At 47.0% G+C, this 24822-nt stretch overlaps 1 protein-coding gene across 1 annotated transcript in view; it reads right to left on the reverse strand.

The window, feature by feature from the left end:
* Nucleotides 1–24822, reverse strand: part of LOC149340479 (neuronal acetylcholine receptor subunit alpha-10-like) — a 333173-nt gene that overhangs the window by 72816 nt on the left and 235535 nt on the right. The window contains exon 3 of the mRNA XM_089549256.1: nucleotides 6701–6878. Within this exon, the coding sequence (XP_089405382.1) occupies nucleotides 6701–6788 (88 nt within the window). The 5' untranslated portion in view covers nucleotides 6789–6878. The remainder of the gene's footprint in view (nucleotides 1–6700; nucleotides 6879–24822) is intronic.

The following is a 24822-nucleotide window of genomic DNA, read 5'->3' on the forward strand; positions in this document are numbered from 1 at the left end:
TGAAGGATGAAAAGAGACGAAAGTAAGAAAATAGCACAATGCAGGTATTCGATCTGTAAGAATTCCCCACAATGTGGATAGGGCAGACAAATGAAAAGCTTCCCAGGGAGGTTATCCGAGTTTCGTATCGATAGACTTGCATCGATAGCTTCCTGAATTTATTGCTGTTTCGTTCCTTAAGCGCATTTGAATGCTGGTGAGAAAAAAAAAACTTTTTTTTTTTTTTAACAAATGCTGAAAACAACACGTCCAGGGATAATGCTTCCTTGAGGCCTTTTATGCGCGTGAAAGACCGTAGCAGAAGATGTGTTTGGTCAAGAGTAGCTCTATTCTATTCCGTGCCTATTGGTGGTGACCGGTTGTCCCAAAACTTATTGTCCGAGTGCGGCTGCGGCGTTGGTATTGATACATGAAGACTGACACCCTTCCAGCGCCTTTCTATCGTCGCAAGTCGGATGGCTTCTGAACCTTCTTAGCTCGACGAAACCGGACTTTTCTGCAAACCAAATAACTATAGCCAACCAGGAAAAGTCCAATGGAAATTCTAGTTGAACAGGAAAAGCGGCTGAAGCTGAGCTAGTTGGTTGATTGGAGGCGCCTATTTTTCCAGAGTTCTGTGCAGAATGCAAACAGCTGTTAAGGTGGGCAGACCTCACGATAGGTGTAACCTGTCTAGTGCGGTACACGTCACTGAAATGATACGCCAATTTAAAGGAGAAAGTGAATGCTCACCGCAGCTTAATTTGTTCCTTCTCTTGTCGCCCCACAGTGTTTGCAGACAGTATAGTATAGCAGCGTTAAGGTCGCAAACGAATGCTTGATACAGTGTCAGACGGCTTCGCACTTTGAGACAAAAATTTCGTAGGCCCCCTAGTTCTGCTAGCTTGAAATCAATTAAGAGACGACTTGCCCGATAACATTCCTTATTTTTGCGCTAAGATGATAATTCTAGCAGCGTCCTGCATGCGGTTTTTGAGCAGGTCGCTCAAGAACAGCCAATAGTTCTGAACTTCATGAAATGACTGCGTTCCCTCAAACCTAGTTGTGACAAAAAAAATGTCGATGATATTTAGACGACGTTTGTCATTACGGGAGATGGACCTACTCACTAACCTAAGTAGTAGTGGTATGCGGAGTTTAACTTCCAGAGGCCGCGCGAGGGCTATTATGGACGCTGTAACCGATGACTCCAGAATAATTTCGGCCGCCTGCCATAGTACTATACACTTGTGCGTTATTGCATTTTGCCTGCATCTAAATGCGGCCGCCGCGGTTGGGATTTGACCCCGCGACGTTGGGCTCAGAAGCCGAAACATAAAGCTACCGAGGCACCGCGGCAGTTCCCTTCAGCAACGATTATTGAGAAAAATGGTTCAATGTAGACCGCCGCCCTTGATGCTCTGAATATCAAATAAACAAACACAAGAACTAAACGAAGTAAAAATACAACTGCGCAACGTTCTTAATTTCTTAATTCGCACTTTGGGGATATTTAAGCGTTAATACGCTTGCGTTGATGCACATCGTTGAATAAATCCACTTCCCGAACGCCTACGCCCACTGCGATGGTCTTAAACGCTTTGGAACAATTCTCTACGACGCCACGGCTGCCGCTAGATCACGTGGTTCCAGTAGCCGTCGTCCCCGGGGACATGTGCTGCTATTCAGCGCTCGAAGCGCCACAATTTGGTCCGAAGTGGACACTGCGTTTAACGCGTGGAACTTTTAGTTCGTATTCTAAACCACTTTGGCCAAAACTCTCCGAAAATAATGATTCCATATTACACATCATACATTTTCACGAAACCAGGCCTTAATTTGAGGGGTGCCGGCTCGCCGGCATCTCTTCCAACTTACAGAAGGCTATAGTCAGATAAAAATTGAGAACGCTGCGGCTTTTCCCCGTCAAAGGGCCCCCTTTCAACCAATAGTGTCGGCTGATTCTCGCGATCCAGCTAGTGTGACAAAGAAGGTAGTGGTAGATGAAGGGGGATAACTCCTTCCCCCTATGGTCGGGGATAGATCCCTCTCTACTGTGGCGCCGCTCCCTGCATTGTCACGCTAGCCAGGTCATGAGAATCGGCCGACACCACTGGCTCCTTTAACGGGGAGAAAGCCGCTGCATTCTTGAGTTGTATCCTAGTATAGACGGCTCTCAGCGATGGTCCCCAGCGTTACGCGGGCACGAGATCGATGTCTGCATTGAGTGGACAGGCCACGCCGCAGCGGTGGGCAACGGGACAACCGATCAGTTTGCAGCGGTAGCACTTCAAGCCACATCCGTCAATGACACTGTCCAACCTCGGCAACCACCTCTCTCTGACGCACCGCACTAGGTATGGAATTACGCAGAGAACAAAGGTCATCGCCGTGTCCGCTGCTTATTTTTTTTTTTAATGCTATTCGATCTGATACCTCCGCTACCATTCGCCTGTAATAACAAAGGGCAGTTCGACGAACACCAAAGCAAAAAAAAAAAAAAACGAACTGAGAGAAGAATCGCCTCAAAATACCACCCCAACTCACACTCTCGAACTTCTTCTACCATTGTGTCGTTAATAATACTCATCTCCGTGACCACTGGCACAACATTTAACCTTAAAAGGTACGCACCCCATTTTGTTTGTGTTTTATGTTTGTAATCACGCACCTGACATTAGTGAACATAAATTGCCAAAGTAAAATCGTCAATGACCAGTAAATAATCTACATTTGAATTTCCTCCCTCATGTTGCTTTGGTATTGGTTCCTACAGCCGACCGGTGGCTGTGACGTAAAAATTGTCTTTCGGTCATGTAATGCGCAAAAAAGTAAACTGAGAAATTACAGTTGTTTGTTAATTTTCTGAAATTCCGGTGTTTGGGACAGGGTGGGTCAAAGGTTTGAGTGAATTAAAACGGCGAAGCAGCTATTGCGCCACATATATTTATTTGCTTCAGGTGACGTGAAGTGAACTTTCATGCCATTGACATTATTTGGCTGTTGAAAGCGAAAGCAATATATCATGCGAGAAGAAATTCAATGCTAAAGATTTTACCGCGCGTACGGGAATTTCACGGGACGATCGCTGTGTGCGGATGTCTTACGCTCCATTCTAAGTAAGAGCACACGCAACCAAAAACATGGTTGCCTGTGTTCCTTTCTGAGGTGCATGCCTAAGCAGTAAATAAGCGCAGTATACTGCATAAACTGAAGGACATCCAAGCAGCGTAGTATCGAAAAACTATTAAGGCATTATGATTGCTCAAGCGCCCCTTCTCGGGACTGTAACGATCTGCCACATCTCAGACCATTTGAATCCCATTAATTATTAAAGCTGCAGGGGGGTGCGATACGCCGCAAGAACGATTTCCTCGTGAATTCAGAGAAAACGAAATTACGCGTGACATCGTCAGCAGCGATTTTGAGCAAACAAGAATTTTTTTTTTCCATCACTGGCAAGACATTATTGAAAACAGGACCCTTCTCTAGCATAAACGAAAGCTTTTATGCGTGTTTGAAAACACCAACTTCTATGTATTTCACGTTTAATATTTTTGTGTTACCTAATATAAAAAAAAAAGACGGAACAAGCTTGTTCTGAAGCCGGCTTCAACAGAACATCCCTATAGCCATGTACGCGTTATTATAAGCATCCTACGGCAAAAAAAAGGACCATAGTCAGAAATGAGGCACATAAGGATGGAGTACTTAAGTGCTTGTCTTGGTGTTGTCATTTTTTTTCTTTTTCTTTTTTGCTCTTAAAGATGAGTCTGCGGCACGTGGTGAAAATTAGCGGTCGCTGGTGAAAGACGTCGACCTGAAAACTCTCGTGGGGCCTCACAAGAACACGTTCGACAGCAGGGCATAATCTCGAGTGCTGGAAAAAAAGAAAAAGCTCAGACGCTTCGGAGACCCTGAAAATGTGCAGCACTCAAGTTGTTTCGCCCCGGTTTCGCTCTGCACGGAGCAGATTTGAATTCTCTTTTGGGGTCACGCATTTTTCTAATTTTCGAGGTCGTTTGACGGGATAGGAAGTGAAAAAAAAAAAGGGTCACTTTTCCTCTCGTTTGGGTTAGAGCTTGTTGGTTTTATATTAAATATTACATTATCGTTTCACACGGTAAACGAAACGAGAAGCAAGGAATTACAATCGATCCTCACTTCTAAAAAAAAAAAAGGGCAAGATGATGATGATGATGGTGGTGACGACGACAGCGGCACTGATGATGATTTCATTTTGATGGTGCTAGTTTAGCTTGGCCACAGATCGCCACGGCTAATGGACTAGGTCGACATGAGGGAAGGTGAAAGATCATTTTTCCAACAGTTTAGCCACAGGGAAGCGGAGAATCAGGTCAGGGGTAGGCTTTTGCCCACTGTAAAGCCCGGTGGGTGGCGTCTGTCGCTGGGAGTCGAACCCCGCACCTTCCACATGTGAGACAGACGCTCAGAATTAGTTACAGCACCGACCATAATTGCGGGCGGAGGGAGCGCCGGCTTTGTTCACTAATGTTTGAAAACGTGATGGAGATAAGGCGGCCGCAGCTGGCACAGGTTGGGGTAGTTAATAGGAGATACGGGAGAGAATTTCGTCCTGTAGTGGGCGCAGTTATATTAAGATGATAGTGGATGATGATGATGCTGCTGATGATGATATTGGATGAGCTGAGCCATGGTGCTCAGCAATGGCGGCCGTCAGACAAGGCCTCTCGATGTATGTATGTGGCGCCACCACAAGCGCTGTAGTGCACTATAAACACGAATAAAAGAAGGGAGTAAGCTGCCCTATAGCGCACTCTCGTTTCAGGCACATGCAGAGGTCCGCGGCTCGTTGCCGTCAGCTGGCCTCCGGTCTTCGCCGGGCTACAAGCTGTCGTCAATGAAAGTGGGCGCCTCCCCACAGGTAAGGTAAGGCAAAATACATACCTTAAGAAACAAACACCAAAAGAAACAACTGAATTTAGCAATGATGACGGCAAGCTGGCGATGGTTTTCGCATTATATTGACTGGCTGTTGCTTCGTAGCCGCTGCTTGGTAGTTTCTCGAGTCAGGAGTTTTATTCACCAGAGCTTGTTAGCGCAAGTTGCGTCCCTATACTTTCGCTAACCCGTCGCAGTTGCTTCTGACCCTTAAACTGCTGACGTCAACGATATATCCTCGGTATATGCGCATACCATGCCTGCTTTAGTCCAGAATGGAGGTTCTTATTCTAACTATAATGAAGTAACCGGCGAAGTATCGAGCAGAAGAAATGGCAGTCGGTGAAAGTTTGATTTTGCCAAACCGTGCTGATACGGCGGGCTTCGAAATCAAGGAAGCGTTGGTTAAAGATTAAGGTGGAAATCGAAAGGAGTAGGCGGGGTTCCCTGCTGTAGACACTGGGCGAGGGGAAGATTTAAAGAGACAGAGAAGGACGAACCAATCGAAGACGGAAGCGAGATGCGTGCGAAACTCTTACACTCTAGTTTATGAGCTTGTGTCCTGTTGGCGACGCTCTTTTGGTGAGCTGATGATAAAGTACCTTCTGCAGTGCCTCCTGAAGAACTCAACACTTGTGAGAGGAAAGAAAATGCTAGCTGTATCTGCTTGTTATATAGGCATCGTAAGGCAAATAGACTGGCAAATTTTTCGTTATCTCGGGCGGTTAGATCGCGGGCAACCGCTTTCCTACGGACACACGAATTACTTGAGGACAGGCAAAGAAAACGAGGACAACTTTACGCCGAACAGCTTGCCACTGTAAGGAGGCCTGTTTAGCGGGAACTTCCGTGAGAAATAAAGATAAGAGTGATAACGTCGAGCAGGAATCAAGAAGAGTGATTATATTTGGTGAAAATTATGGTCAGGGCGCGATACGTTTTCTGCTCCCGGTTTTTTAAACGACGGCGGTGCACGTGCTATACTGTAGCGCACGAGCCATCTTCGTGGAGAGAATTAATGTCTGCGTCTCTGCATGTCATTTGAATAATTGTTCTCACAGAATACAGCGGAGAACTATATAAATTAATGCAGTGCATAGGGAGATATGAAGCAGCGTGGCGCTTTCTAATTTCACCGGCTGATGCCTTCGTGAACCATATTGGAGTGCTTGCCCATTGTAGTGCTGAGCACAGGGATCTTATAATGCATTACGAGCTTCCGAAATGCTTGATGGTTGTCTAGTTCACTGGTTAACTAAGACTGCATTCTTAACTAAAACTCTGCTGCCTTAAACTGCTATCGAGATCAACTTATCTTCGAAATGACGAGAGCGAGCCGTCATCTTCTCGGGCCTGTTTGGATCACTCGTGAGCGTGTGATGATAGCGCACTGGTGGAAGAAGTCACTTCGCGCTAGTAGTTTTTTCTTCATGGTCAAGAACAGCGTTACCCGATAGCATTTTGGTCGTTTTACGGAGATGGTAGCAACTTGAATGAAAAATGCCCATACACCTACAGACGGGGAACATAGGTCAACGTAGTGCCTTGCTTGTGTCATTCTTTTTCTCCTCGAGTGCGCGTTAATCTTGGTTACTTTTTAATCTGATCGTCAAGAACAGCGTCGTACCTTCACGTAGCAGAGTTCTGATGCAATTTTGATTTCTAGACGTGTGTTATCTCGTTTCATATGCAACCGTTCTTCTGGGTGACCTTTGAATTGCTCCCCAAATTTTCCTCGCAGTAGCTTGTCCTTTAAAATGGAATTGGGTGCAGTTTCTTTAACAGCGAAGCAACTCACCGAGCCAGAGGATCAGCAGCAGCACAGCGCTCCAGCAACGGTGGACGGGCCGGTAGCGCGGGGCTGGACTCCTGAACGGGAACTTCATACTGGCTCCCTCAGCGTCCCCTAGATGGCGTCACCGTCTGCCAAGCTTCCGCCGGGTTGTTGCCGGGCTGCCCGCGTCTGGATGCTCCACCTGAGGAAATGAGGTGAGACGCACTCTTAATCGTCGGCCGACATGGACACAACAATCAGGACACAAATAAACCACAGTTTCAGAAAGAGTGGTCCTACGAGCCGTCGTATGATTCTAAATGTTTTTACGATGTAGTCGCACGCATCAGAGTCCAGTCCATGAAATCAATAGTACCTTGTGCAGTGGAGATGCTTAACTGTGTTTTACAGCAATGGGACTTACTCTGTGGAAACTGGTACAACTGTCGTATAAAAAGAATCGGCATAAGCTACGAATGTCGTAGTATGTGGCTCTTCGTCTACAGGGGTAGTCAATATTCCAGTCTTTTTTTCCTCTCGTGAGTATGGGATTACAGTAATGAAAAAGATTTGATATTATTGTCGCAGGGCGGCTTGACCAGACAGCGCTATGGCAAATGTGTTTTGTTGGCCCAAGGAAAACATTTGAATTAATAGGTACTGCAAATACGGTTGCTTTCGTTGCAACTGTGGATGTCCGCATGACTATTAAGACGCAACGTTATGCCACGGGTACGCAACACGAACTTCAGAACCTTGTGGTCGGTTGGAGAATGGCAGACGTTTGCTCGAGTGTACGCATTACATTGTCTTCACGACAAAAAAGGGTGTTAATAAAATTAGAGCGAAGGAAGGACACAATATAGGCTAACCACACCACAAAATACCACACTCCACACGTCACACACCAGAGTAGACCACACGCCGCACGCAACATGCAAAACACCACACCACACCACGCCACGCACCGCACCGCACCGCGCCACACACCACACCACACCACACCGCACCACACCACACCCCCCACACTACACACCACACCACACCACACACCGCACACTACACCCCCCACACTACACACCACACAACACCACACCACACCACACCATACACCGCACCGCACCGCACCCCTCCGCACCACAGCACACCACAATCCACACGGCACGGCACGCCATGCCATGCCACGCCTTGCCAGGCCATGGCATGCCCCGCGGCAGAGTGCAATATAGTTAGTAATAAGCATTATTTTTCTCGGTTGCCGTCTCAAACACCCCACAGCATTCCCTCCAGTGTCAACTCTAAAATAGCGTGCTGGCACAGCCTACGGGAGTACGGTCGTTTCCCTTCGAAACGGCCCCCCGTTAATACGGAGGAACCGAATTATAGACAATTTTTATGGTGACCAAACTCATTTAATATATTTGCGCCGCGTTAATATGGAATCTCATAGTACGGACAATGCACAGCTGAATGCACGACGCCCATTGGGACGATATATTTTTGCAAAGTTAATAAGACAGCGATGAACAAAACCTCGACCACTCTTGTCAGGTAGTATATAACAGGAGAAAAAGAACTGTCAAAACTATCGGGAGTTAAGTAGAAAGATCTAGCGCTCGCTGGCTCAAACTTATTTGTTACACAATTAAACACGAATCATTTCGCCACCTACACAGAAACGGAGCACTTGAAACGCAACTTACAGAAAGGCGTGCTCCCGGTTCAGCCGCAGACATGAACAATGCGTGCCTGGTTGTCAGGAACCAAAGCGGGCGTGTCGTCTTTATCACGTGGAGTACGAATTCGCACGAGCGAAGAGGAACGCGCAGTGACTGAAAGTACGCTAAGCGAGAGGGACCCCGAAGGAAGGAATCCGGGAGACTTCTGCGTGGAGTGTGAGTGCCGTAACCATAGGCCACAACACGGGAAAGCTGTTGCATGCAGCTGTAAGAAATTCTGCTGAAAGCGAGCTGAGAGACCGGTAAAGGAGGGCCCGGACAGAACAAGCAGGGATAAAGAAAAGCGCCCAAAATGACGGAGAGAACTGAAGTTGTCCTTCTTCAAACCACGAGCGCCATACAATATGTACTATCAGCGTCAAATGAAATGCGAACAAAACACCTGAAACACGAGCACAAAAAATCAAGCATATTAGAGGCTGGAGGTGAAATACAGGCGTGGGCTATTAACATTTCAGAAGAGCGGTCTTTTCGGCTTCGATGGGAAAATCAACTGCTCATGTATTTTGCCTCCCTGGTATAAAAATCCAGGGTGCACTTTGGCTCTCTAAAGTGCTGCAAGGCGAAAGCGTTTCCTGGCCACTGTTTGTTTTATTTACTTTCTATTTTTCATATTTTGTTTTTATTTTTTTGCTCCTTTTATTAATTTTATTGCTTTTTTATTTTTATTTGCACATCTTATTTTTATTTTGTTTTTATTTCTGTTTATTTCCTTATTTTTTGTTTTCCTCTTGTTGACTTTGCCCCTTTTATTTTATTTATGAAGCCCATGTATTCACTAGATGCGCCTTTATTCATGCTGGAACCTTGAGCCTTGTAAGCAGTGACGCCGAAAGGCGGACGAATCTGCCGACGCGTCTGTCGACACGGCTGCCGACGGGTCTGTCGACACTTCTGCCGACGCGTCTGTCGACACTTCTGCCGACGCGTCTGTCGACACGGCTGCCGACGCGTCTGTCGACTCTCCTGCCGACGCGTCTGTCGACACGGCTGCCGACGCGTCTGCTAACGACAGTGTGAGGCATTAAAGGCTTTCGCCTTAATATCTGCGAGTTGTGCTGTTCGCGTTTCAATTGGCTTGTTCGCGTTTCAATTGACGCTGATAGTACACACTCACAAACCTCAGCAACAACAGAAAGGAGACAAGCACACGAACGGGACCGCGGTTCACGCTCTGGATGCGCTTCCGTGTTCAGTGTTCGTCTTTGAGGCATCTGGTTTTTGTAGCGAGGTGCGCACACTTTTTGGACCCCCTCAGAAGTTCGAATCCTAGGGATTCGCATGCCGGCTCGGCTTCTGAGGTAGAAACGCGAACTTTACAAGGACTGGATTCCTCGCAGTCGTCAGCTTGCCGTGCTTGTTTTATAGAAGCCCATAAGGAAAACGCCAAGGGGGCGGAGGTTTGTCTCGGGGCGGTTTTATTCTAGTACGATTATTACAACTACTACTACCACTGCGGGTGGTTGGTGGAACTACGTTTCTTCCGCAGCGTGTTCTGAGCGAGTGCACTTTTAAAAATTTCTTTCTGTGCGCGTGCGTGCGTACGTGCGTGCGTGTATGTATGTTTGTGAGATAGAGAGAAATGAAGATAGAGAGAGAAAATGAATGTCATGAATGTTTTTTGTTTTGGACTACCAAGATTGCGGTTCAAAAAGAAAACAAAAAACAAATAAACAAAAACATCGCTCGGTGACGAAGCGACCATCACGTTTTTAGTGCTCGTTGAGAGGTTCCAACGACTGTTTCAGCTTCAGGCGTTTGTGTAGTTTCCGGTTGGTTTCGAGACGGCCCTCTTAGTGCATGTGTTGAACACGATAACAACTTTCTTTTCATCTACGGCTTCGTGAAACATATTCATATTTTCGCCACGAAGACTTCCTCATGACCTTCGGACGCTTCAGGCTCTACAGCGAATGTAAAGAGGCAACGCTTTCACTCGGCGTCTATTCTGAAACTATAAGGAGTAGAGATTTCGAAACCGTGCAAGCAACACAAGTATGCTGGTACGGAGAGTACGCGCGTGCAGCCCGCTGTATGCATGTGAATGTTCGCAGTCCGGACGGGTTGGCAGACAAATGGTAACATGACCCCCAGGCCTGCGAGCCATCCGCCATACGGTCCTCTCGCCTGAGCCACCATTTAATCCTTGAGTTACGAAAATCGGGATCCGAATTAGGGCATAGTCTGCAGCCAGTTTCTGGAGACAAGCATACGTAGGCGCCTGACCTCTGAGCAGTTTAGCTGAATGCCGCAAGGGGGCGTCACAGTCAACAAGCTTTCAGGGTTCTGAATTTTCATACATTGGCACTATGGGTGCCGCAAAGTGGAATGAGACCACCAGAAGTGGACTCGTCCGCTTAGCGGAGGAGCATCTCTCGGGTATTGATTTGACTGTCTTCTCGCTTTACCGTTATGGAGAATTTCTCTACTAGAAGGATTATAGCGGTGCTTCTTAATCAGCGGAGCATTAATAAAAATAAAAAAAAACTGGGCACCATGGCAATGTCCCTTCGGGTTTAAAGGGGCGCTAGGTCGAAGTAACTGTCGCGTAATTTTTTTGCGTTTAAACGCTATTTTTGCGACAACAAGCGCCATTTTGAAAAGACAGACGACATTACGTCTCTGTATCTTGAGTTGCGTGTCTTCATGCGCACTCGCGGTTGCAGTACGGCCCTGAACTTACTCCTGGCTCCCCGACCAACACTACTACAAACCTACATAGGATGCGTCGAAAACGACAAGACGACAACCGAAAGCCCACCATTCCTCCCCGGCAACCTTTAATACCCGAGCAAGCTGCAAACGCTATTTCCCCAAGATTGGAGACTGCGCCAGCGGCGCACTAGGCGCCAGTCAAGAGCACCTGGCCTTAACAGCGCTGCGCCATAGCAGCAACACGTTGAGACACGGAATAAAGGACGACGCGAGTCGCCCTGGGGGCTCCTCGAAGCCGGTGAAACTGTGCGCGGCATACGCCTCGGGCCGCGGAGAGACGGAAAGAACAGAAAGAAAAAATAGTAAAATCAGAAGTAAAAGCGAAAAAAAGAAAACAGTCTCTCCGCACGCGCGCGGGTGCGCGCGACGATTCCATTACTTTCCTCAACTGCGAGCAGCTAGGGAAACGCGCACGCAACGCGAGAACTCTGCGCGCAGCGGTGGGAGCTACGTAGCCGCTTCGCGTTCTCCGAGTTGTGCGGGCAGGAGCGATGCAGGTGCGCCGGTTCCCACGCGGTGTGCGGAGCGTCCGGAAGAGGGAGCACGCTGCGCCGCAGCCGCCCGGGGGGGCTTCGCCGACGGGAGGAGAAGTTCGCAACTCGCGTTCCAGGCGGGAAAACTAAAAAACAAGAACAAAAAAACAAAAAGACAAAGAAATCGCGCGTGCAGGAACGTTTTGCGTAGGTCGCTTCTTTTTCGTGAAAATAAAAAAAAGGAGGAAACAAGCACCGGGTGAGCTGACAGCGTCTCCGGCAACAGCGCAACTCCGTGCAACTCGCCAGCGCTGCTGCGGGGTGGTGGCAGAGTCGGCGGTGGAAGCAAGATGCTCTCTTCTCGCGCCTCGCTTCCGTTCTCCTCTGGGCTCGCTTTGCTCGCGTGCCAGGGAACGTCTTGTCTTTCGCACAAAGTGAAAGCCTGAAATTGTTTGCGTGTTGTCGACACGCGAGTCGCGCGTTCTCGATGCCGCTGTCGCCGCTTTTTCCGCGCCCATCTGCCGAAGGGAGGATTATGCGCCGAAGAGAATATCGACGGGCGTGAGCATCATCGCAGCTGCTGGGCGATGTCTTGAAATCCTGTATTTTTTGTTTTTCAGTCTTTCTTTCAACTCGGCGTGTTCCTTTGAAAAGCAGGATTTAGACTCGTTGTCTCCACGAATCCTTTTCGGGTCAAGTTAAACCGTTAAAAGAGTCTGGGATGTTTTTTTTAAAGCAGTGCCTGACCAGAGATAACAAACCGCAATTTGGCCTCGGAATTTCTCACTTTCGAAATGTCAATTTTAATGAAGCTGTGCATTCGGCATATCAATATGTATAATACGCGCTAAGCATGACTTCTTCGGATTCTCGTGCGTAGTTCGGTAACAACAAAAAATCAAAAACTGCAGGGGATACCTAAGCTCCACCTTAAGGGTACTGACGGGAGGGCGTCAATGGGGTAATGCCCCTATATGCGGAATTGGTCCTTCTCTACTTTACATTCGTACATCCCTGGTAGTCCTCATTCCACTCCTGCCGCAGTGGTGTAGCGGTTAAGAGATGCGCCACTGCCGTAGCAGGTGCTGCCACAGGTGGGGCTTGTGAGGCGCTGTTTGTTTTTCCCGAGCAACCTCCCGCGACCAATCATTAATTGAACTGCCACCTGCCTCGGTGAGCGGATTGCGATGACGTCACAAGGTGACGTGACGTCATGGCTCAGCATAAATCACACGAGTTGTACTTGAAAAAGACAACAAACAAGTATACTAGAAAGACGACAACCGCACGTGGAAGTGATGACAAGAAATACCACAGCATAATTAACGCGAAGTGCACATGAAAAGGAACGAAAAATGCGACCAAAAGGTCAAGTGACAAGGAAACCAAATTCTCTGGGAAGACGGAAACAGAAGGCGAGCTAACACATTCATCCGGTTGCGAATGTAAGACGGCAAACGACACTTTGAACTGCAGAGAGTCTCTCTACAGTCTCTGAACATGGATTAACTGTGGGAGAGAGCCCTGTCAACTGCGACACGGAACTGGCAGATCTGTACCTTCAGCCTCATGTAAGGAATCGCGTGCCCTCATAAACGATCATTTAAGCAGCTGCTTGTTTGTCCAAAATAAAAACGCCTGCAACTGAGGGGAATCTTATAAATGAGACCTGTTGCGCATGCAACATGCTTGTTCTTTTCCGAGTCCTTCTTACCGCACGTAACTGGCTGCATTTTTCTTTCTTTTCATGTACATTTGTGTCAATTATGCTGTTTTTCATGTCATCACTCCCACACGCAGTTTTCGTTTTTTTTTTTTTAGTATCAGAACTTGTTTGTTATACCTTTTATGCACAACTCGTGTCGTGTATGCTGAGCCCTTTCATTTTTTCGCTTCCACGTGCGGGTTATGGTCTTTCAAGGCTCGCCGAAGAACTTGCTTTGCATTGTTATTTGTCTTCATCCTATCTTACTACTGGTTGTAGGGTAACACATGCGGTATATCTATAAAATCCATGATATTTTTCAATAAATTTTCAGCTGCAGGTACCACCCTGTTGTAGCCTGCCTCAGTCTCGTGTCTGTAGCTGTTTTTAGTCGTTATGTCTGACTAACTTGCCTACAACTTTCCCCTCCTAATATACAATTATTACTCGCATACTTAGCCATTTTGGTGAATGATATATAAATTCTTATTAATCTCTAAGGAAAAAAAAAAACGGATAATCTCAGCTGATATGTACGCGTTAGCAATGTAGGGAAATATTTGCCGAAGGCTTGTGTGCGATTTCGTTAAAGAAAGACGCGACAGTCATTGTTTTTGTCAATAATCCGACGCCCCTCTACTACGCTGGGAGAGAAATAATAATAAAAAAGTAGCACTGCGTCATAACTAGCGAGAGCTAACAAAACCAACGAGAATGATTAATCGAAAAACATCAGAGCCTGTGTTGCAGTTTAGCTCAGTTTTGTAGATGCTATCTCCTCAGAAGTGCAACAGTGCTTCACCAGCTCCAGCCTGGTTCCCATCACGCTTTCCTGTCGAAAAACTTCATAGTTTCAATATGCAAAGAGAGAGGTGGCGAAGCTGCTCGCTTCCCAGCCTGTCGCTGCATGGAAAGAAGTGCAACGTATTTCAGATGCACTCCGACAAGCTTCCTGTACAAGCACGAAAGAAAACAAGAACGAGGATAAAGCAAGGGAAATAGCCAAAGCCGTGGACCTACATCCGCTGTTTTGAATATGGAAATGAGCTGTTGCTCTTATCGCTCTCATCGCTATTCCCAGCTTTTGCAGGGACAGTGCAGGGGCGCCTCGTTGTTACCCACTCCATTTTATGTGCACTTTTTTTTTTTAAATTCTACGTGGCAGCTTTTTTGCATTAAGGGTCTTTATGTGGAGAAGCCGTCTTTCGGGCGCCGTCAAAAGAGGCGTTGTTGTCCGAGGAATTTTAAAACGCCACCGCCATCCCAGAGGAGTAACGACGGGGGTCTGCTCTCCTCATTAAGCATTTAGGCCCGACAATTCCGTTAACACGTCTTACAAACAGAGTGCGACGTGCAAGATTAGAAGAAAACGCGGCGAATATGGCAGCGAAATTGGTTCGATTGGAAGCAAGTCGTCGCTTTAATTACAGCTCTGAAAAGAAGGATGCGTGCATTATTTTGGCGATGAAAGCGAATGTGCCGGTTTGGCCCGAACGTATGGGTGTTTGACGCATTTCGTGCTACCCTATTTACTCCCACTGTCTCGGTGTGATGTTTTGTTTGCTCGACTCATTACCCCTCTCAGGCACTGTATTGTGCACTGAAAAGACGAGGTCGCGTTCACTAACCTTTAGAAAGACTGACTGGAGAGTGGCGCATGCCACTGGTAAGCAAATGGAACGCAGCTCATATTCCCAGCCGATATACGAGAAGCTCAAGGAATCTGTGCGGTTTCAGTGTTCGTGCTTATGCTTTAGCGGCGGTATACTAGTAAAAGCTGAATACCGAAAAATACTCATTTTATATCAAATATAAACATACACCATAGACTTTACTACGCCTGTGATTTATCATGAAAACGTTCCAGACTAGCTTCAACTCCTGGCTTCTGCTAGAGGCAGACATTTTCTTGTAGAGATTGAAAGCATCAAGAGCACTTATTAACTAAAACTGTCAGCTAATAACTACCCGAAAAAGGACGTCATCGCAGCGAGCATTGAAAAGCAAGATAAGAAATAAAGGCGCGAAATTAAACTGGCGTGCCAGACACAGTTTAATAATTTAGGGTGAGCGCTCTGCGAAATATATGACGCAGCGCTGTCAGGCATGTCGCCCGCCCGCACGTGGGGCGTTGATAGGGCAGAGTGGAACAAGACCACGCAAATATTAAAAGGGACGTTGCTTAATCTTCAGCCCTTCTAAAACACGCCCGCATCTTTCGCAGCCTACAGAGTTGCCTTGTCGGGCTGCACTCAGCACCCGCTACCACGCGGGGCGCCTCTCTCGCGCAGCTGGTCGACGCATCGCCTGGACGAGCAGTTTACTCGGGCAGTATCTTAGTTCTTCCCGTCACTGTTCGGTACACAGAAGAGGCGTTGCTGTGACAACAACCGCGTCGCGGCCCCGAGGCACGGCAGTGTTCGTGCTAGCGCGGTGCGCGCGTCTCGTGACGGCGCGAGTCTTCTTTCAAGCCGCCCCCCAGTGGCTGCACTGTGCTTGGGCGGTGCGAGCCCTCTGCAGCGCCGCTATCGACCGCGACGCTGATCGCAGCGCCACCTGAGAAGTTTCCGCTTCATCGAGTCGAGCCTCGCGGCAGTCAGTGCTCGGCTGCGAAAAGTCAAGCGTTGTAAGTCACACCAGGGAGCGGCAGTGTCCCCGCAGACTCCTGTAACATCGGTTGTTATACTTGTTAATGATGACTTGCATGTGAGATGAGCTGGATTCGATCCCCAGCGGGGCCCGGCTTTCACTGGTTCTCCAGTCAGTGAAAGCTTTCCAATGGGTTGGTCATGGGCTTCTCTGGAGTGAAATGCTTGGAAAAGTGCGCCCTTAAACTCATCGCTAGGAGACTAAACAAGTTAGCCACGGTGATTTTTAGGCAAGCCGCTTCAGCGCTGTTTAATTTGCATGTAATAAAATAAATGAAATAAAATGGGTTCAGGTTTTGTTTATGGGGCTTAACGTCCCAAAGCGACTCAGGCTATGCGGGACATTGTAGTGAAGGGCTGCGGAAATTTTGACTACCCGGGGTTTTTTAACGTGCACTGACATTGCAAAGTACACGGGCCTCTAGAATTCGCCTCCATTGAAATTCGACCGCCGTGGTCGGAGACCGAACCCGCAACTTTCGGGTCAGCAGCCGAGTGCCATAACCACTGAGCCCCCACGGTGGCCTCTGAAATAAACTGACAATCACCTGTAAATAAGGAGGGCTGTATGAACCTCAGATGAAGAGGCGGCGGGTTATAAGAACGCAGTAGAACAAAGCCGAAGATTTGAAGTAAAGGTTTCCACTTACACAGCTTAAACAAGATTTAAGTGGTTTCGTGGATTTCACTAAGCGCATAATGTTATGATGCTTCTGTGCAGAGCAATATGAAAAGTACTCTCAGAGGACGTGCTTGAAAAAATGAACGATTTAGTGGTGTTTACAACAAATAAATATAGTCGCACCGTAGTATAAAAAAATGGTACTGACAAGGAACATGTCCAGATGAAATTCATAGGCTTGTTCAAACGTAGCAGGCACAATCAAAATACGCTTTATTACGGTACAGCATAAAATAAGATTACTAGAAGCTTTTGTAGTAATTGTTACCAAGCTGAGCAAACAATTTCTGAAATGCAACTATCCGTTTTGAATGGCCGGACGCTGGCTAGACAAGAGAAGAAGCGGTTTTACAGCTTTTATAGAAATCCCAATGTCATATTCATAAAAATAACAAACAAAAATATACATTTACGGCTATCACTGCTACAGCTGTTGCTGCCACTGCTGCTGCTGTTACTACCATTACAGCTACCTCGGCTTTACACCACGTCACTTCCGCTATAGTGTCTAGAATATGCTGGCTAATGTGCCGAGCAGCAGCAGCTCGACACAGGAAGAGGAGGCGCTGCTTCCAAAGTGTGCTACAAAGGGCATGGCCTCAAGCATCTATCTATTTATCTGTGCGTCTCCATTATCTATATGAGCTTCGAGAGCCGACGATCTCGTTAAACAGACGATATCGCTTAGTGTTACCACCATTGCCGAGGGGCCCGAGTGCGTAATTTTGTTTTTAGGTTGCGAGTCATTTGTCTAGTGCATGCATCATCCGAATGTCGGATAATAACAATGTCCAAGGTAAAGCAGCCTTATAAATAATGGACATGGGACGTCATTGTGTGAGTCACAGTGCGACATCACCGGGAGGATTGCAATTTGTTTACTGTGACGAATATGTTCTGAGTTAGTATGTAGGTTAATATGTAGCACGCTAGAAATTAACGACTAAAACAAATCGGTGACCGCGTCTTTCGTTAGGAAGGCGCAGCGCGCTCGGCTGCTTGGAGGGCACAAAGGTACACATACTGAGGTTGGGACGAACGACATGATACTAGACGAGGCGCGCTTCGCCTTCTTACATGTTGTGTCTCAAGCTATCCAAGCACTTTAGCTTTTCACTATGTTCTTTTCGTCGGTTACAGCACTTGACACGAATCAGATGTTATATGACATAACTGTTTCAGTGCTCAAGCATAATGAGTTGTGCCCTATCATGCCACATGAACGCCAGGTGCTGCAAAGGTAGGATATCAACTAGTGCGGTTTCAATTCCATGGTCTTTAACTTCTCAGAGTTCTGCCATCAGTGCCAGTACCTTGCTATTTTTTCTCCCACGCGGAAGTTTTCTGTGATGAACTGTTTCCGATTTCGTTGCCTGTTCGTCAAGTTTTTTTCACTCCGACCAGTTTCGCTTCAGTCAACGTCCTCTTTTATAAACATTTACTCAGTCACTCACTTGCAGCTGGTACGATCTAAAAGCTGTGCTTTGCTCCCTCCCCTCAAGATCAAGAGTACAACCCTCCATTGCGGTCCTGCGTCTCATGCAGGGGCGCAGTGAAGAAACGCACGAGAGTGCGCGCCTGCGCACAGAGCGCTTGCCAGTTGCAGCGTCGTCTGCTCGGCTGTTCTGTTGCCGTCATTTAATCCCCGCTGCTCCTCTATATTCGTCTGCGTTCCTGAATTGGACACTGTATGACCGTCTGACCGACGCTGCCGTGATATTAAAAAAAATGGGAGAGCTGTACATCAATACAATCTCAAGAACAGTTTAGGTCGCTTTGCGGACAAGTGGTACCAAGTGTGCTTTGTCTTTCATCGAGAGAGATTCACAGGACTGGTTCCAGAAATAAATAAAACTTATGACATTGGTGTCAGCCCCATGGCGGCAGGCAGCCGCTTCAGGACAGAAGTATGCCAGTCAACTTGTCCTACTTGGTGTGTAGTTGCGGACATGGCAATTTTTACGGACTATCCCCCTTTTTTTGGTATTGAAGCGTTCAGTTGTATTGCTTAATTTTTCTTTTCATGGAGAGGCATAGAGGGCGTTAATACTATGTTTCCGAAAGCGCACTTATTTTAATTCCAGGGAAAGAAAAAAGCGAGAAGAAACGAAATAATATAAAAAGCAGCCCAGAACGGAGTACGCTGCACATCTGCCGCCAAGGAAACTAACAAAATTGTATCTGTAGAAGATTCTAACAAACAGGTTAATCCCCCCGCCTTTAGCATTTATGAAGCTCAACTAAGGTGATAATTACCATTTACTCTAGCTCAGAACCGTAAGCGTTCTGTTCTTCCTAGCAGACTTGAAAATTTTATGGAGTTTGATGCGAAGAGTTTTGTGGTGACTCGCAAATCGGCACCTTTGTAGTATTTTATTGAAGGAAAGCGGTAGTCTAAATGTGGAATAGACTAATCCATCCAAAAGGCAGTGATCTATTTGAGCACCTCGGCTTTGGGATAAGCGTCAATCACAACTTTGCATATATATATATATATATATATATATATATATAGCAGGAAGGAAAATCTTCAATAAAAATATTGAAGTTCTGAGGCACCCGGATGTCTGGACGTTGCGAAGCTGATGCGGGCCACATCTTGGATGTTTAGGATCAACTACAAATACCTTTACGAATTTGTGTGCGTTATGATTGAACTCGGCGCCCCGACCTCCGTATCACGAAAGGCTTGTACCGTCTGACAGATGCGGGCGATGCGCAAAATAATTGCGCTCTTACGAATCATTTCATTTGACCTTAACTTTTTCCCGCTTTCTTGTAAATGGCACTTTCATTAGAAATTATTAAAAGTTTTGTGTATGTTTTTGAAAATTTCCATAACTGTAGTGCCTCGTGTTGGCGTCCTTTTGTTTCGTTTCGCTTCCTTACCACTAAGTTCGTAAGTGTGCTGAATTAAACTACATTTTTGTTGTAAAAAAAAAAATCCAAGGAAAGGAGGCTTAATCTTAGCGCAAAAAAAAAAAAATACAACGACGCCGTGCTGAACAAGCCAGAAGCGGTGGTACAAAAAACAAGGGAAAATGAATAAATCGAAGAATAAAAGTAAACCGCAGCCCCGTTCAACCTGTCCTCATTTGTTACTGACGGCTGGAGATTGAAAGCCGAAAACAAGCGACAATTCCCACCTCCCGCATCTTTCCGCGCATCGTGGTGCAAAGGGCGCCACTACCGCTCCGTGCGCGCGCTATCCCCCCCCCCCCCCCCCCCTCTCCCAGTCTCCACACGCGTGCGCGGTCGCATCAGAGTGGCCCCTAGCTGGGCTTCCGCCGCCGCTTCCGGCGTCCTTTCCGATTTCTCTTCGAGGGTTGATCGTCACCGCTCTTTTCTGGTTTTCATGTACCCCTTTCCATTGCCATCTGCACCTTCGTGCTCTCAGGTCAACCCCCTTCCTCTTTTTCCTTTCTTTTTTTACTCTTGGCTGAGCAACTTCTCCATCTCCATTCGGCTTATGCAGTTCTTTCTTCATTTGCCATCTCGTTCGTATATAGTAGGCTGGTGGGTGCCACCCTCGCCCTAAGTAATCAGGAATCTCCAGAGAGGGCGCTTGCGTCAGTTGGCCGATTAGCGGATGTTATGTTCGGAGCAGGCTTTTCGCCCTCGCCGGCCACCCTTCTCGGGTCAATGCGTCCTCAAGGGCTTTCGCTACTGACGCTACCTCGCCTCTTCCTATATTCCACTTACCCCTCTTCCTTTTCTTTTTGTATTTCTCTCTCCAAACTACTTCCAAGAATTAAAGTTTCGTCCTAGTTTCCTTGTTAAGCGATGGTAATGTTATTACAAAGAGTGCACGAAGTGCCTAGTTAAGCACTTAATTCAACAAAGCCACTCAAGTTGAGATACAGTGAGATAAATTGGCTTAAAAGACAAAGGAGTAGAATTCCAGGATCGCATTACCAATACGTAAATACCTCACAGCATTCAATTCAGAGAGAAAACAATGGGGTCGGTAGCCAGAAGAAAAATCCGAAAGCAAGAGGCTTGTCCAAGAAGTTGAGCCTACCCATAGGAATATCGATCTACTTTTCCCCATGGAACGCCGTAATGTTCATGAGTGCTTTTTTTCTCCTACTTTTCGTTCTTGCACATCGGCGGCCCTTATTGCCTTCTCCGTGCGGTCATTTCCAGGGATACTCACGTTCGATTTATTTTTGCCTAAAGTTTGCGGCGCTTACAGTAGCTCGTCAACAGGGCTTGCGCTTTCGTAATAGTTTTTTTCTGCCAGTAGACGAAGCAGCACATGAATGTGAAAGAAGATGGAATTATGGAGCAGCTGATCAACTTTAGAGCAAGTCATTAATACCAAAATTGATGTGAAAACTGAGTATTCTTACCATAAGAAGTAGTGACAATAGTAACACTCCTTTTATAATTACTGCAAGCCTAACGAGTCAATAAATATGTCTGCTCGTGTGAATGGTGCACTGACAACTCCTATGCGGCAGTCATCACTCAGTTTGCGTAGACGAGGAAGACAGTAAAAAAAAGGAAGCAGAAACCTATTGACAGGAATATTGCATGCACCCTGCGGGGTAATTAACTGACAATTCGCTATAGCGAAGCCCTTAAAACCGAAAATTGTGGTAGGGTTTGTACGCAGATATACGGTTGTAAGCACGCACACTTCTCGTTCAACGTTTTCGCCCGTAAGTTCAATGCCCTGTTTCCAGTCGCAGCACGACAGTTTCACTCAACACGTTGCATGTGGTTAATATTAAAAAAAAAAAAAAATCTGCCGGGGCTAACTCAGCTAGGCTAGGATATACATGACGAAAGGTACATTAGGCGCCGAGCATAACATGCTCGGCGCCTAACAGCCATGACAGCTGGTTGCCATGGTTACGGCGCATGCGCAGTACTGGCCTGCGACAGCCGCCCGAAATGCGCCGCTGACTAGCCTAGTGTAGCTTTCGCTACCAAAAATCACAAGGACGTCTAATTGCATTATTTGTTACTCATTAGAATCTATTGATGCCTTTACCTGATATGACGTCACTTCCGGTCTGGCGAAGCCACCTCCCGCGGCGAATGGCCGAATTTTTTGACCGAGTACATGAGGCTTGTAATGCTACTGAATTAAAAAATAAATAAATACCAGGCACTCAAGGAAGAACCCACGAAAGGGCTCTTGTTTCGTACCGTAAAATCGTCACTAGTGCCAGCGCGTCAGAAGCTCGAAAAGGTCGTTTTATGCTGTCTGCAGGAAAAATAAAAGCAATCTACATGCTCAGCGCACTCATGTACTTCATTGGGTGGCCGAGGCGTCTTCATGATTTTAAGCTCCCTTGAGTGAGGCTCAGGAGGTTAGCTTCGAAAATGCGAGATTCGATTTTTGCATTTGCTTTGCAGTACGTCTAGTTTGAACAGTACACGGTGCATGCATTAGTCGATCAATCCATCATCCGCCGTTCCTTCCTTCAGGCTCCACTGCGCGTCAGCGGATCTGCCGAATACCGTCTGGCTGACAGATCTCCCATCTGGTTATGCAGGCAGAGCTGCCACCCTTCGTAGACTGGAAGCTGTCGGAAGTGTTCACATCATCCTCCGATAGCTGGAAAAAACATGAAAAAGGGTGGACGCCTGGGTCGAGCGATGACTCCTTCATGAAAGCTTCTGCTGCGAAGTAAACATGAACACCCCGTTCTTTCTCGTCCGGCTTGCTCGCAGGCGCCTCAATATCAAGACTGGCACTATCGAAGCAAAACACGTCAAAGTCGAAACGTGCGGCAACCATCTTCCGCCGTGGCGTCGGTGCGTTCATAGGAGGTCAAAAGCCCACTCGTGTGACTGGCTCGAACTGAGTGGCGAATAGAGAGGTTAAATTTAAGCGACGCAACAGAAACACGACATAAAGTGAGACTCCGAACCACGAAAAACCTATAAAGATATCTCTCGTTGAACTGAGCAGCTTTCTTTCTTTCCTTTTTTTTTTTTTTTACAGTAGCGTTAAGAGAGAAACAAACTTAATACATCCCAGTTGGAGCAAGTTGGCGAAGCGCATTCGATTATCTCAGAATGACGCACTTGGCGCCGACATTTACCGCTGTTTACAAGAAAACTCCGCTCAGAAACTCGTGTGCCGGCTCCCCGGAGGACGCTTTTTCCAGGTAGTCCATGAGTTTGGCAGCACCGATATCTTAACGGCAGACCCTGTGGCATCATCGCCTTGCAAAATATTCGTGCTGAGTCGACGAACGCGACAGAGCAGCCTCAGACGGCGGTGACGTTAGCACGAACCGCGTGGAAAATGGGTAGCCGCTTGCTGCTTTGGTGCATCATTGCAGTATGCGCTGTTAGCGCCCCTCAAAATGACTTGTTATTTTCTGCCATGCTTGCTTCACAAAGTTCCATCAAGTCCTGTTAGCCCATCCGCTTCTTTCAAGGCGATGTGATCAGACCGAAGGATTCCAAGAAACGCTAACGCTCCGTGGTAGTGGGAAAGAAACATGCTCTTTTACGATGTTCGGAAAATCCCATCAGAACTCTCGGCTACTTCTGTTGAAGGCGGGGAGCCTCCAATATGATGAAACAAACATTGCACACTTTGCGCACTCAGGCCAAGAGCGGCAGGGCGACGTACTGCTATTTGCGGATTATTTATTTATTTGCTATTGTTTTTTTTTTCTAAAGTTTAGCCTTTTTGATTGCTTTTAGCGCAGAATGTTTTCAGCGAACTTAATTTTTCGCCATGCTTCAGTATTAATATACGATTCCGTCTAGGTCCTGAGAAGGTCCTCAGTAGATCCTCAGCAGGTGCCAAGCCAGCCCCAAGGCAGTCTCGGTAAGGTCCCGAGCAGGTCTCAAGCGGTTTCCAAGCAGGTTTGAAACGAACTTGAAATATTTTTTTTGTCATTGCCACGGGGTGAACATGGCGTCTGTGAAAATCGGCATCAAGCATCCTGTAATACTATTTGCGTATTGTCCCCGCCGCGGTGGCTCAGTGGTTATGGCGCTCTGCTGCTGACCCGAAAGAGGCGGGTTCGATCCCGGTCTCGGCGGCCGAATTTCGATGGAGGCGAAATGCTAGAGGCCCACGTACTGTGCGATGTCAGTGCACGTTAAAGAACCCCAGGTGGTCGCAGTTTCCGGAGCCCTTCACTACGGCGTCTCTCATAGCCTGAGTTGCTTTGGGACGTTAAATCCCAATAAACCAAACCAAACCAGTAAACTTCCGTTTTACACGAGACCACGCGACGTTTCTGCTGAACTGTGTGAAAACCAAAAGAGCGCTGATAGCACGGCGGCTCTTAACGGAACGCATTTAAACGCGCACAACGTTTTCCAAACCACTGTGATTTGCTTTTCGCATGAAACCTGTGGAGATAACCTTTCAAAAAGCGTATAACCCAAACATGGGTAATAAAATCAATAGCTACAGTATAATGCGCGAGTAGATTGCTGTTCTTATTACACGAATTGCACCCATAACAAAAGATGAGCACACATATGCACAAGCCAAATAAACGCTTGCGTACGGCACGTCAACAACACATTAGCGAGCGTCATTCCAGCGGGCTCAATTACATTCTTACTTTTAGGACCACGCACGAGGGGGCGTTTTGTCGTTCTTGGTGCGCAAAAATGCGAGACAATTAGTCTCCCAAAGCACGTTTTTTCTTCTTTCCCGCCACACACATCGCGCAGTGGCAAAGAGACAGAAATAACAAAGAGAGCAGGGCCAAGAGAATGGTTCAGCATACCGTCAGACGGAAAGATGAAAAATAAGAAAGAAAGTGCAAAAAAAAAAAAAGGGTCAACCTTTTAGCCATTCGTCGTGCCTCGCGTGAGATTAAAACGTGCCTAGAATGAGTCGGCCCCGCGAGACAGGGGCCTCTCGTGTGTTACACGCGCGAAAGTTCTTGGAAGGGTAAACACTAAACTCTGGGAACCCATCAGGGTGGATGACAAAAAAAGAACAAAAGTACAGTAACAAACATTGAAGCCAACAAAGATCGAAAAAAAAAATCTTCATAGTCCTACAGGGGTATGCGATGGCAACAAAATGGTGTTCCATTCATTCTAACAGCGTATACTAGCTGCGATGCAACCAGCTGAGTGGGGCGCCATGAAAAAGAGCAAGAAATCACGACAGCCGGCGGGCCTACGCCTCGACAGCGCTAGAGCAGGAGGACGAAGGAAGCGAGGAGGAAGAAGACGGGGGCGCGC

This window comes from Amblyomma mixtum, chromosome 6, assembly GCF_055824585.1.
Source record: "Amblyomma mixtum isolate Tamu chromosome 6, ASM5582458v1, whole genome shotgun sequence".
Taxonomy (NCBI): domain Eukaryota; kingdom Metazoa; phylum Arthropoda; class Arachnida; order Ixodida; family Ixodidae; genus Amblyomma; species Amblyomma mixtum.